This window comes from Hyperolius riggenbachi, chromosome 9 (genome assembly GCF_040937935.1).
Source record: "Hyperolius riggenbachi isolate aHypRig1 chromosome 9, aHypRig1.pri, whole genome shotgun sequence".
NCBI lineage: Eukaryota > Metazoa > Chordata > Amphibia > Anura > Hyperoliidae > Hyperolius > Hyperolius riggenbachi.
This window is the reverse complement of record NC_090654.1, coordinates 78,151,768-78,166,116: the sequence shown is the minus strand read 5'-3', so window position 1 is coordinate 78,166,116 and position 14,349 is coordinate 78,151,768. Positions and strand designations below refer to the sequence as shown.

The following is a 14,349-nucleotide window of genomic DNA, read 5'->3' as shown; positions in this document are numbered from 1 at the left end:
CACACACACACCTACACACACACCTACACACACACCTACACACACACCTACACACACACCTACACACACCTACACACACCTACACACACACACACACACACCTACACACACACACCTACACACACACCTACACACACCCACACACACACCTACACACACACACCTACACACACACACACCTACACACACACACCTACACACACACACCTACACACACACACACCTACACACACACACCTACACACACACACCTACACACACACCTACACACACACACACACACCTACACACACACACACCTACACACACACACACCTACACACACACACACCTACACACACACACACCTACACACACACACACCTACACACACACACACCTACACACACACACACCTACACACACACACACCTACACACACACACACCTACACACACACACACACACACACACACACACACACACACACACACCCCTACACCTACTTGAAGTGGTTAATTTGATGCTTCAAGAGCCACAAACACTTGCAGCTTTCCTGACTCATTAACCCCTTGCGTACGTGCAGTCCCTGGCCCCTTAACCTCCTTGGCGGTAACGCCGAGCTGGGGTCGGGGAGGAAAACCGCAGTTCAGATCGGTAATCCCGACCTCTGCTCGGGGTAGCTGCCGGAGGCTCTATGCAAAGCAATGCGTGCAGCGGGAGTGTTTCTACATACCTCCCGGGGATCTCGACGTTGGACACCGTTCTTCTTCCGTCGTCCGGGGCTCTGCTTCCTTCTGGTGAGATTGCTGACTGTCGTCATGACGACAGCCGGCAATCTCACTTGAGTTGCAGCGCCACCTGGAGGATGGAGGCCTAACTGCAGCGCTAAAGCCCAGGCAGGTGAGTGATTACTGGGGCTGTGCAGATCTCACTGGCAGCATGATTTTTTCCCAGGTTTTAGGGTCTGAAAGGGTGCAAAAAAATTGTACCGCTTTTAGACCCTAAAATCCAGAAAGAATCATATCGCCAAGGGGGATAAGGACCAGAGACCGCTGATGCCACAAAACAACGGTTACCAACTAATCGCCTCACATACCTGCCAGTACAGCTGATCTTGCCACTCTCTCTGCGCCGCAGGCCCTCTCTGCGCCATCGCTATGACAGCTCAACTCCGTACGCTGGTCAGGCGCCACTTTCATTAGATCCTCATCCTGGGATTGGCTCACAGTGATCATTTGGTTGGGAGCCAATGAAAGAGGCTCCTGACCTGCTCACAGAGCTCTGCAGTCTTATAGATGGCAGGACGAGTGAATTGCAGCAGGTACAAAGAGTCAACAGCGCGCGGCAGAGTAGTCCGGAATCAGTTAATGTTCAAGCATACTGGAAGCTGATCATTAATCACCAAACCTGATCCCTCTTGGTATGTACTACTGCAGGTGCTGGCAACACTCTCTCACCCTCCCTCCCTCTACATACAGCAGAATTCACTGGCAGATAGCTTAACAGTGTGTTTATAGGGGGAAAGGTCATCCAAAGTGATCATAAAGGACCTTTTTTGGCCCCCACTAAGATCCATTTGGAACCTAAGGTGAGGCATGATTAGTCTGACATATTTATTCCCTTTTAAACAATACCAGCTACCTGGCAGTCTTGCTGATCTCTTTGGCTGCAGTAATGTCTAAATAGCACACCCAAAACAAGCATGTGGCTAATTTCGCCAGACTTCAGTCAGAAACATCTGATTTGCAATGCGTGTTTAGGGTTTATGGATAAAAGTATTAGACTCAGAGGGTCAGAAGGGCAGCCAGGCAATGTACATTGTTAAAGGAAACAAGAGACGAAATATAACGAAAAAATTATACATACCTGGGGCTTCCTCAAGCCCCTTCCGGCCTGATCGCTCCTTCGGTGCCGTCCTCCGCCTCCTCGATCTTCCGTACAGGGTCCCAGGATCTTCGGCAGTCCGGGTTTACTGCGCATGCATGGCCTGGCCCCGTGCGCTCCCGCCCCGGAAACTCTCTGCATCTGCACAGACGCAGAACTCTCCTGGCTGTTGGAGCAAGACGTTAGAGCGTGCAACCGCACTGCGCATGTGTCGACTGGCCAAAAGTTCCGGGACCCCGTATGGAAGATGGAGGAGGCAGAGGACGGTGCCGAGAGAGCGTTCAGGCCGAAGGGGGCTGGAGGAAGCCCCAGGTTTGTATCATTTTTTTTATTTCGCTTCTGGTACACTTTAAAAGGAAATTAATGTCAGCCTCCATGTTCCTCTCACTTCAAGTTCCCGATGCATTATTGCATTTCTTCTGTGTTTTGTTGAGGAAAATTATATGACTGAAATCACTAACTGGTTCCGGACACAGGTACTTGAAATCTACGCCATGTTTACTTCCCGTTATTCCTGCCAGCACAAAGATTTCAGCTACTCTCGGTGCGCAGACTTGACGCTCTCACAGTTCTTGTCCCTCTTGTTCTGCTGCAGCCCACTCGCTCTGCTGTCATAATGACAGCAGAGCTCTGTGCGCCGGTCAGAAGCCGATTTCAATGGTTTCTGACACTGTGAGACAATCACAGATAGTGTTTTTTTTGTTTTTGTTTTTAGAAGATATAGGAAGTGTTTCTGTGGCTGAAACCAGGATAATAAATGTAACCGCAGGTATCCTGAATAATTCATTACATTTTACTAAATGTCACTAGGGTTCCTCCTTAAAGGGGAACTGAAGAGAGAGCTATATGGAGGCTGTCATGTTTATTTCCTTTTAATCAATACCAGTTGCCTGGCAGCCCTGCTGGTCTGTTTCTCTGCAGTAGTATCTGAATAAAACCAGAAACAAGCATGCAGCTAGTCTTGTCAGATCTGACTTTAAAGTCTGAACCACTGAAACACCTGATCTGCTGCATGCTTGTTCAGGGGCTAAGGCTAATAGTATTAGAGGAAGAGGATCAGCAGGGCTGCCAGGCAACTGGTATTGCTTAAAAGGAAATAAACATGACAGCCTCCATATACCTTTCTCTTCAGCTCCCCTTTAAGGAGAAAGGCCGAGATGAATAGAAATCAAAAATCTACTTACCTGGGGCTTCCTCCAGCCCCTGGCAGCCATCCTGCACCCTCGCTACAGCTCCGGTGGCTTTCAGTCCCCTCCGGTGCAGTTGCCGACCCTATCAGGTCGGCATCTTACTGCGCCCCAGCGTGTAGCTAATGGAGTTGCACTGACGTCATCCGGGACTGTACTGTGCGGGTGCAGAACTACTGTGCGGGTGCAGAACTACTGTGCCTGTGCAGTACAGTCTGGATAGAAAACAGTGTGTAGCAAGCACCCACGGAGGGAAAAGGCTGATGTGCTATGACTTGCAGTATCTCTGCACTCTCCGACACTCCGTCTTGTTTCCAATCAAGTCAGCACCATCCAAAAGTATTCAAGCTCTTTTATTAATAAAAAGGATGCATAACAGGCTTTGCAGCGACAGCAGTGCTGTTTCGGTCCGCAGACCTTTTTCAAGCTGTATCAAGCAGTGTTACACTATACCATACTTGTTGTGTGTTTAAATAGTCACCTCCTACACCAAACACCAATCACAGACGAAGTTCACCAGCCAATCAGATGTTGCAAATGGTCAAACGGACCACATAGGGAACTGCAGTCTCTTGTATGTAAATAGAGACATCCCATAATACTGGGCAGAGCACTCCTCCCCTCCCTGAGCGGACCAGAATGTAAACCGCTCATTAGGCATGTAAAAATATACTAATGTATGCGCATCTGCGCACCTGCTTACCAACAGCCCCAAGCGAGAAGAATCCAGCGTGTGAGTGAGGCTGCATTCACTGTTCCCAGCCGCTGACGTCACCATAGCGTCCGTCCGCTTCGATCAACGTCACCAGGGGGCGTAAACACAACGCTCCCTCCATGGCAACATCCAACTATCGCCGCTTCCAGTGAGTGACGTCTATGCGACGTCCAGCTCCGTAACTAAGAGTCACTAGGGGGCGTCAACAAGACGCTCTCACCATAGCAACCTGTAGCAAACACCGCTTCCCATAGTAAATAACATTCCACCATAACTAAATATCACTAGGGGGCGTCAACAAGACGCTTCCCCCATAGCAACCTATAGCGTCTGCATCTGGTTAACTAGCCAGCCTGCAGCGCTTGTAAACAATGGAAAAGATACAAAACTGGCAAAGCGGCATCCGCACTATCTCACCACATGGATCTCGCCCAGGACTGTTAGTTGGGAAAAAGGTTCCATTATAACACCTCCTGGCTGGAAGATACTTCACCACTGATTGATGCATCTAGAAGAAAGAAAAGAAAAGAAGATAAAAAAAGATACGCCCATATAAATATGAATATATAAACACAATATTAACACGTTAAACCCCTCCCCCTCATGAAGACACTGTCAGAAACTTTATCCCCATTATATACATGGCATTAGATCATATTCTTTATTGAGGCCTCCTCTCCCCATAGTCCCCAACTTCCGAATCCATCCTGCTTCTCTGATAAGTAGTAATTTCTGACGATCACCTCTCCTAGGATGCCGAGGTACATGGTCAATTACCTGTACCCTCAATTGGGAAACGGAGTGACCAAATTGTTTGAAGTGATTGGAGACTGTCTGTTCTTCAACACCCCCCCTAATTGCGCTTTTATGCGATGAAATTCTGTCCTTGAGTGGCTGGGTCGTTTTACCTACGTATCTTTTTATGGGGCAGTATGAGGAGGCCTTTGTATATAATAATGAGCTCTTCCGCCGGGATGCGAAGTGCTGGTGGAGGTATATAGATGATGTTTTTTGCGTGTGGGCGGGGCCACATTCGACCCTCCAAGATTTTATTGGAGATTTGAGAGTTTTGTGCCCCTCCATCATTTTGACTGCACATGTGGCGGCCGATGAAGTTTCATTTCTCGACACTTTGGTATACAGGTCGGGTGATGGATTTCTCACGGACCTGTATACTAAGCCCACTGATAGAAACTCCGTATTGGAATACGGGAGCTTCCATCCAAGGCACATCAGGGATAACATTCCCTGTGGACAGATAGCCAGAGTAGAGAGGTTAGTGGCAGATCCTCAGAGGCGGGCTATAAGGATAGAACAAATGCAGAATAAGTTCAAAAGGAGGGGTTATCCAGAAACAATATGTACTAAGAAAAAGAAAAGTGGCAGTAGGAAGTTGAGTGGTCCTAGAATTCCTCTAGTGACCACCTATAACAGCTGGAGTGATCAAATTGGTAAGGTTGTTAAAAAACACTGGAGATTATTACAGGATGCCTTTCCTCATATTGAGAAATGTAGGCATCCCCCTTTTTTTTCTTACAGGCGCCCTCCATCAATTAGGGATAAGGTTGTACATACATTTGAACAGCCGGATACGAGAAGTCCGAGAAATGGCACTTTTCCGTGTCTTCGGTGCCACATGTGCAGTTTGGTGTCTAAGGGAGACTGCTTTACTCACCCCTCAAGCGGGCGGAAGTTTTTTTATAAAAGGGTATCATAATTGCGAGTCGACTTTCGTCGTTTATTTGATAAAATGTCCTTGTGGGCTGGGATACGTAGGTAAAACGACCCAGCCTCTCAAGGACAGAATTTCATCGCATAAAAGCGCAATTAGGGGGGGTGTTGAAGAACAGACAGTCTCCAATCACTTCAAACAATTTGGTCACTCCGTTTCCCAATTGAGGGTACAGGTAATTGACCATGTACCTCGGCATCCTAGGAGAGGTGATCGTCAGAAATTACTACTTATCAGAGAAGCAGGATGGATTCGGAAGTTGGGGACTATGGGGAGAGGAGGCCTCAATAAAGAATATGATCTAATGCCATGTATATAATGGGGATAAAGTTTCTGACAGTGTCTTCATGAGGGGGAGGGGTTTAACGTGTTAATATTGTGTTTATATATTCATATTTATATGGGCGTATCTTTTTTTATCTTCTTTTCTTTTCTTTCTTCTAGATGCATCAATCAGTGGTGAAGTATCTTCCAGCCAGGAGGTGTTATAATGGAACCTTTTTCCCAACTAACAGTCCTGGGCGAGATCCATGTGGTGAGATAGTGCGGATGCCGCTTTGCCAGTTTTGTATCTTTTCCATTGTTTACAAGCGCTACAGGCTGGCTAGTTAACCAGATGCAGACGCTATAGGTTGCTATGTTGGAAGCGTCTTGTTGACGCCCCCTAGTGATATTTAGTTATGGTGGAATGTTATTTACTATGGGAAGCGGTGTTTGCTACAGGTTGCTATGGTGGGAGCGTCTTGTTGACGGCCCCTAGTGACTCTTAGTTACGGAGCTGGACGTTGCATAGACGTCACTCACTGGAAGCGGCGATAGTTGGATGTTGCCATGGAGGGAGCGTTGTGTTTACGCCCCCTGGTGACGTTGATCGATGCGGACGGACGCTATGGTGACGTCAGCGGCTGGGAACAGTGAATGCAGCCTCACTCACACGCTGGATTCTTCTCGCTTGGGGCTGTTGGTAAGCAGGTGCGCAGATGCGCATACATTAGTATATTTTTACATGCCTAATGAGCGGTTTACATTCTGGTCCGCTCAGGGAGGGGAGGAGTGCTCTGCCCAGTATTATGGGATGTCTCTATTTACATACAAGAGACTGCAGTTCCCTATGTGGTCCGTTTGACCATTTGCAACATCTGATTGGCTGGTGAACTTCGTCTGTGATTGGTGTTTGGTGTAGGATGTGACTATTTAAACACACAACAAGTATGGTATAGTGTAACACTGCTTGATACAGCTTGAAAAAGGTCTGCGGACCGAAACAGCACTGCTGTCGCTGCAAAGCCTGTTATGCATCCTTTTTATTAATAAAAGGGCTTGAATACTTTTGGATGGTGCTGACTTGATTGGAAACAGTACAGTCTGGATAACGTCGGTGAGACTCCGTGAGCTGCACGCTGGAATGCAGCAGGGATTTTGTACCGGAGGGAACCCCGGGCCATCAGTGGAGAGCAGAGCTGCGGCAAGGGCACAGGATGGCTGCAAGGGGCTGGAGGGAGCCCCAGGTAAGTAGATTTTTTGATTTTTTTTTATTTATTCACCTTGGACCTTCACTTTAAGAACGCAAACACTGTAAAGGACAACTGAAGCGAGAGGGATATGGAGACTGTCATATGTATTTCCTTTTAAATAATATCAGTTGCCTGGCTGTCCTGCTGATGTATTTGGCTGCAGTAGTGTCTGAATAACACCAGAAACAAGCATGCCGCTAATCTTGTCAGATCTGACAATAATGTCAGAAACACCTGATTTGCTGCATGCTTGTTCAGAGTCTGTGACTAGAAGTATTAGAGGCAGAGGATCAGCAGGACAGCCAGGCAACTGGTATTGCTTAAAAGGAAATAAATGTGGCAGCCTCCATCACCCTCTTGCTTCAGTTGTCCTTTAAAGTTTTGCGTGTAACGGGGACAGAACAGCAAATCACTTTTTACAGGATGGTAAAGCCAGTTTATAAATGCTGGCAGGTAATCATGATTTTGGTATTTCTAAGGCTGTAGACACACTGTGAGCACTTTCTGGGAGCTTTTCTGACCCTCAGCGCCTTCTGAGCAGGTTTTTTATAACATCGCTCCCATTGAGTCACATTAAAATTGCAGCAATCAGGATTTTTCAATTTTACTGCAATTCTAATATGTCAATGGGCGAATTTTTTAAAAAATGCTCAAAGTGCTGAGGGTCAGAAAACCTCTAGAAAGCACTCATAGGGCTTGATTCACTAAACCGTGATAATTCATATCTTGGCTGCGCTGACGTTTTCGCACGTAAATTTGCGGTTGTGCAGAACATGCGTAAAACCACTAGTGTGGCCGTGATATGAGTTATCACGGTTTAGTACATCAAGCCCATAATTTGTCTAGGGCCTAAATGTACATGCTGGGAATTGTAGTCCGGCTCCCTGTTAGATAAAATGACCAGGTGGAATTGTGCTGGCTGGCTGACTCCGCCCATGTGATACTGACAGGCCTCAGAATAATGAGATATTTGTTGCAGGTGCTGGAGGTCCGTCTCCTGGAAGTAACACGCAGCAGACCACGTATGCAGAGGATGAGCTCTACAGGAGGTAAGTGTATATGAGGTGTCCCATTTTTTTTCTGCTAATACACAAGAAAAAACACACATTAGAAATATATATATATATATATATATATATATATTTTTTCAGAAAAGTTTTATTGAATTTTACAAGAAATTTTACAACGCTTCTCAGGGGAGACAAGTAAATATCACAACTTACAGGTTACCACAAGATCAAACAATTGACACTGATCCTTACATGATCACTCATCAAAATTGTCATTGGCCAGAATTGTATTACTTGTCAGCCCTAACTAGCGGTAATATCCGCATGTACAGACAGTGCAGGGCAGTATTACTGTAACTACCGGCAGCGTGTACTGCAAGTTTTGCGATTAGCGCGACCTAGGTACTAAAGTAGCCTGAACGTTGCTATGGTAAATAGCATTACGAGCTGTAACGCTCGTTATTAACCGTACCTTAGCAACGGCTTACTTGAGTACCCCGGATTGCACTAATAGCGTAACTTTGCGGTGCACGCCGCTGGTAGTAATGGTAATACTGCCGTGCACTGTCTGTGCAAGGTAATATTACCGTACTTTTGTGCATCAACTCCATTATGTAGAAATAAATAGATATGGCAGCCTACATATCACTCTCACGTCGGGTTCACTTTAAGTGTGAATGTAGGACTTAGATCATGTGGGACTTTGACAGTGGCAGCTATTAAAGTGAGTCTGAAGCGGTTTAAAAAAAACAATACTCGCCTAAGGAGAGGGAAGGCTCTCCCTGTTCTCCTCCCGGTGTCCTCTTTTCCCCGTAAGCTTCTCTGTTTGAATCTCCAGCCGCAGGAGACTTCAGCAATCTTTGGAGGTTTCTGAAGACTGGCGACTCTGAACTGCGCACGAGCAAAAATGCGCAAGAGAGAGGGTGCGTGCGCAGTACGGAGCGTCCCATCTTCGGAATCTAGAGTGCTTCTGAAGGCAACTCAACGTGGAAGATTGCAGTCAACGACTGCTATCAGGGGAGCCTGCGGGAGAACGAGTACAATGGGAGGAGAATGGGAAGGCTCTATAGTACCTAGAGCATTCCCTCTCCTTAGGTAAGTATCTGGTTTGTTTGGTTGTTTTTTTTTGTTTTTTGTTTTTTTTTAATCCACACCAGACTCCCTTTAATTGGATGATTGTTGAAGGTAGGTAACTTTGTACAATTTTCTAATTTCAGAGTGTTTTCTTTTCGCTTTATATTTGGTTTTTTATCCCCCAGATATGAGAGAGAGCAGGCGATCATACAGGAGGAATTGGCCCGTATCACCAAAAGAGAGCGCGAGGCAGCGCAGGACCGATACAGCTCCGCTATCCTGCGGGAGAAGAATTACACCAGCCAGGAGCGATGGAAAGCAGAGCAACTGGTAAGCTTGACTAAAATGGTTGCCTGGGTGACTTAGATGTCACTGACATGCAATGTTATTGTTGAGTATGAGGCCGGTTTTATACTTGGCCAAAGCGTTGCAGTGCAGCGGCAAAAAAAAATGCATATCACCCTGCGTCAGGGTTCATCGACGGGGTCATATGCTAGCACTGATTGTGCGTCCCCCGCATCCCTTTTGCCGCCACCCCTTGCCCAGTGATGTACATCCTGCTGGACAGGAAATAAGTCACTGGGATTTCTGGCTTCCCCGTTGTGTTTGCATCATTCCGAAACTGCATCGCCAACAAATTTAATTTTTTTGCATTGCTTATCGACTTCCATTCACTCCGCTGCTACTGTGTCGCCATGGAAGTCACCCGTTAATGTGCTATTGACTTTTCGGTGGAAAATCAGAAGCATTTGCCGCAACACGACACGGTAAGTGTACTAGGCCCCGTACACTTTCTTGCCTGTTGTGTTACCCTGCGTGCAGAAAGGGTAACGCAATGTAAAAAAAAGTGCTCAAGTTTAAAAGGGGCCTAAAATGCGTGCATGAAATAGAGGCTCTGTGAAAAAAGGGCACAGGATAAAGCCGAAATCCTTATTTTATCGGTAAGGAGTAGTAAAATATCGGTTTACAAAGATATATGGCTTAAAATTAGCAATAATTTCTGATTAGCAATTATAAGTAATTTTTAATGATTGTAAATAATTCAAAGCCATATATTTTAGGTGTACTCGTGTTTACGTTTTACATATAGCCGAAAAAATATTACCTATATTTTACTACTACTAGACTTAACCCTATTCTCACACAGAACCCTCCCTCTACCGATGCCTAGCCCTAAGACCCTCCCTGGTGGTACCTAAACCTAAGACTTCCCCTGGTGGTGCCTAAACCTGAGACCCCCCAGGTGGTGCCTAAACCTATGCCGACCCCCCCCCCCACACTGGTGCCTAACCGTAAGATCCCCCTGGTGGTGCCTAACCCTAAGACACCCACGTTATAATTTTCAACACGAATGTAAAAATAATTTTAAAAAAAGTACAATTATGTTTCAAAACAATAATTAACAAATATGTATTTCTCAAAAAGAATGTAAAAATGGTAAAAAGTAGAATATCAAACTGTTGAAAAGTTAAAACGATATTTTACAAACATGATAATGGGCAAAACAAATTTCATAACAATATTTTTAGCCACTTGACCTCCAAGGGTTTTTCCCCTTAAAAACCTGAGCAATTTTCACCTGTCAGTGCTCCTTCCATTCATTCGGCTATAACGATAATACTACTTATCACAACGAAACAATCTTTCTTTGGGGGTACTTTTTGCTAAGTTATTTTATTCTGACTGCATTTTAACAGGAAAAATAAGAAAAAAAATGAAAAAATTCATTATTTCTCCGTTTGGGCCATTACAGTTTTAAAATAATACATGCTATTGTAATTAAAACCCACACATTTTATGTGCCCATTTGTTCTGGTTATTGCAACGTTTAAAATATTTCCCTAGTACATTGTAGGGTGCCAATATTTTATTTGGAAATAAAGGTACATTTTTTTCAGTTTTGCGTCCCTCACTATTTACAAGCCCATAATTGTAAAATTAACAGTAATATATTCTCTTGACATACATATTAAAAAGTTCAGTCCCTAAGGTAACAATTTTTTTGTTTTTTTTTTCATTTGTAATTTATTTATTTTTTTCATGCAAGCAAAAAAAAAAAAAAAAAAATAAATAAAAAAAAATCATGGGATAGTGTGGGAGGTAACGTGTTAATTTTAAATGTATTTGTGGGTCTTTTTAAAAAAAATATATGTGTGTAGGTGGAATTTTACTATGTGGCCACAAAACGTCTTTGCGCATTACTTCCTATTACATTCCTATAGTATGCAAAATAGGAAGAAATGCGTGCATGGGTTCCGTCGGAAGTAAACAAATGATTGCGGCATCTCTGATGCCTGCGATCATTCATACGGGGGCAGAGATTAAAGGGGAACTGAAGTAAGAGGTATACGGAGGCTGCCATATTTATTTCCTTTTAATCAATACCAGTTGCCTGGCAGCCCTGCTGGTCTATTTCTCTGCAGTAGTATCTGTATAACACCAGAAACAAGCATGCAGCTAGACTTGTCAGATCTGACTTTAAAGTCTGAAACACCTGATCTGCTGCACGCTTGTTCAGGGGCTATGGCTAATGGTATTATAGGCAGAGGATCAGCAGGGCTGCCAGGCAACTGGTATTGCGTAAAAGACAATAAATATGGCAGCCTCCATATACCTCTCTCTTCAGTTCCCCTTTAATGGATGGGAGCTGCGTTCCTATTCATTTATCTCCCCTCTAACGTTCAGCAGCAATAACGAGCGTGGGAGCACGCAGGGGGTATACGTAGGTGCGTGGCTGCAAGCCTACTATGTCCCTGCAAGGGGAAGAGGGAATTTACAGGGACGTAGTTACTTGTCCTGGGGGAGGGGAAGTGGTTAAACCACTAATTCTGAAAACAAGTGTCTGACTGGTGCGGAATTGTATGTGGCCAATTTTTCTGCCTCCATGTTAAACAAAAAAAAAATGTATATATGTGTAGTTTAGTTTTCTAGAAGCTGAAATCGATAAGGATAGATGCACACAACATAAAAAATTACCAATATTCGCTTCAATGTGTTAGAAAAAAAAATTATAAATGTACACAATGTGTAAAATAACAAAGATTAAATATGTAAAACTTAATTTTTTTGTTTTAGTATTGTAAAAACGATAAATTACAATAGGCGTGCAACAGTTAACCTTGCGCCTGATTCGTCCAGTTTTGTGCCCAATAGCCGATATTTAACATTGGAGTCAATTGTGGTGCCCAATTAGTCCACTTCTTCTATTGTCCGATTTTCCTGCTTCCCCAGAAATAGCTACTCACCGAGCTTTTGTGCTAATCCATTATCTATAATAATTATTTCCAAGCCGATCGCTCTGTGTATGGGTGTCCATCTGCCTCGGACACGCCCCCTGCTTGTCCCCCACTGTGATTGGTGCCGATTGGAAGACTTCCAGAGACATGGCATGCACATTCCGGCTTTGAGCAGCGTAGTTTGCGCCACAAGCTAGACTGTAATAATTTACTTACTTAGATTAGATTCTGATGGCACTTACGTGTTCCATGTATTTGACTCAGACATTATTAAAGCCAAAGGACGAGCACAACAGCCAGGCAACTGAGATTTGTTAAATAAAATGAAAAAATAATGATCTGACTGTGATTCCTGATCCTTGTCTGTAACACTTTATAAATCATTTTGCGGAAAGAATGGAGTAAGAAAATCTGAGGAATGTCAGGCAGGGAAGGGATTCAGTAACCCAGAGGATCAATATTATAGGCAGCGATGCTGAATTTTTAAGAGGTCGGCAATGCCAGCGTCCTATGACCATGTTCTTCACTAGCCTTTTCCTTTATATCATTTCTTTTGAAACGTGCTTTCGGCACACAAGACATGGCTGCGTTGGATGTCACTGTGGATTTTACATTTGGTAAAATAAAGCAAATGTGGAAAATATCAGTTTTGGGAACAGACTTTACACGGCTCTTACATTAGCTAGGACGCCCTTGTCATCATTTATTCATGTCACATGACACAAGTTACCAGCACACCGGCAGCGCGCCGCAGCCCAATCTGTTTGCCATTTCCATTTACTGTGTCCTCCATTTCCACTGTAGAGAAACATTAATTGCTGCTGTTAGAGATCATTTTATGCCTTACTTATTATTGTTATTAGTTTCCATGTAATTATCACTTCCCATCACTCGTCTGGCTGGAATTATACAGCGTCAGATGTCTGTGACGCCTTAGCGACAGTGCGAATACATATTTCTCACCTATCTCATTGCAGCGTCCTACATTACAGCAGCTGCGGGTTGGAGTTTGCCGTATTGTGTGGTTTCTCAGCACAAGCTGCGAATGATTGATGGGAGACTGTTGGAGAACTGAGCAAACTCGGACATATTATTAAACGGAACCCGTAATGGTTTGCAGCATTTGTAAACAGGCATTTGCACCCAAGCTGTGTTACGTGTATGGACGGGTTTCCAGAGTTTTATGTACATGTGCTCCCCCACCACCCACACACGTTAAGTAGCCTACACTTGTAGAAATAAATAAGCCTGGGTATGTTTAAATTTGTACAGTCTTGACTGGAGATAGACCGTGACCTGTCCATAAACATAACACTTTAGTCTGCATACAACGGCCTGGAAAGCACTGATGGGCAGCATACCTTCTGCAGTTTAGCCTATGTCAACTGACCTGAGAGGGTTATAGAGGCTACTGTCACACCCCCCCTATTGGCTGAACCGCTATGTGCCTCAAAATCTGCTTCAGCCCACAGACCATTCAATTTCCTGGATGCAATCCATGTGTGGAAGTAGCTGGAGTTGGGCAAACAGACAGGCCAGGAGGGAACACTGCAGTTGAGGGCTAACCGGGTAGCAATGAAAGGGCTGAACGCAGCCGCAGCAGCCGGAGAGTCGATAGCCAGAAACTGGGGTTGGTGAAGAGGTCGGAGACGTGGCATGGCTGAATGCATGCCGCAAATCGGCAGCAGCTGGAGCACCTGGAGTTGCAGGAGCCGGAGAAATGAAAGTCAGAAGGTGGCTGAAAGCTGGGGTTGGAGCGGAGGTCTGAGCCATGGCGCATCTGCAGCAGCTGGAGTCACAGGAGCCAGAGTAACGAGAGCTGGAAGCTGGCCTGAAGCTACGGGTTGGAACCAAGGTTGGAGCAGTGGCAAGGCTAAACACATGGCACACATTCACAGCACAACCACAGCAGGAGTCAGAAGGACAAGATCTGCAAGTTATGGAGTAACGGGAGTAATAGAGGCGCCAAACAAGTATAAAATGAATTAAAAACCGTCTAAAAGGAGGGAAATGGG

At 44.9% G+C, this 14,349-nt stretch overlaps 1 protein-coding gene across 3 annotated transcripts in view; it reads left to right on the top strand.

Annotated features, from left to right (window-relative positions):
• CHCHD6 (coiled-coil-helix-coiled-coil-helix domain containing 6) overlaps positions 1 to 14,349 on the top strand; it is a 418,276-nt gene that overhangs the window by 14,708 nt on the left and 389,219 nt on the right. For all 3 annotated transcript variants that reach the window (XM_068251581.1, XM_068251580.1, XM_068251582.1), the window contains exons 3-4: positions 7,994 to 8,063; positions 9,284 to 9,428. In XM_068251581.1, coding sequence (XP_068107682.1) covers positions 7,994 to 8,063; positions 9,284 to 9,428 — 215 coding nt within the window. The remainder of the gene's footprint in view (positions 1 to 7,993; positions 8,064 to 9,283; positions 9,429 to 14,349) is intronic.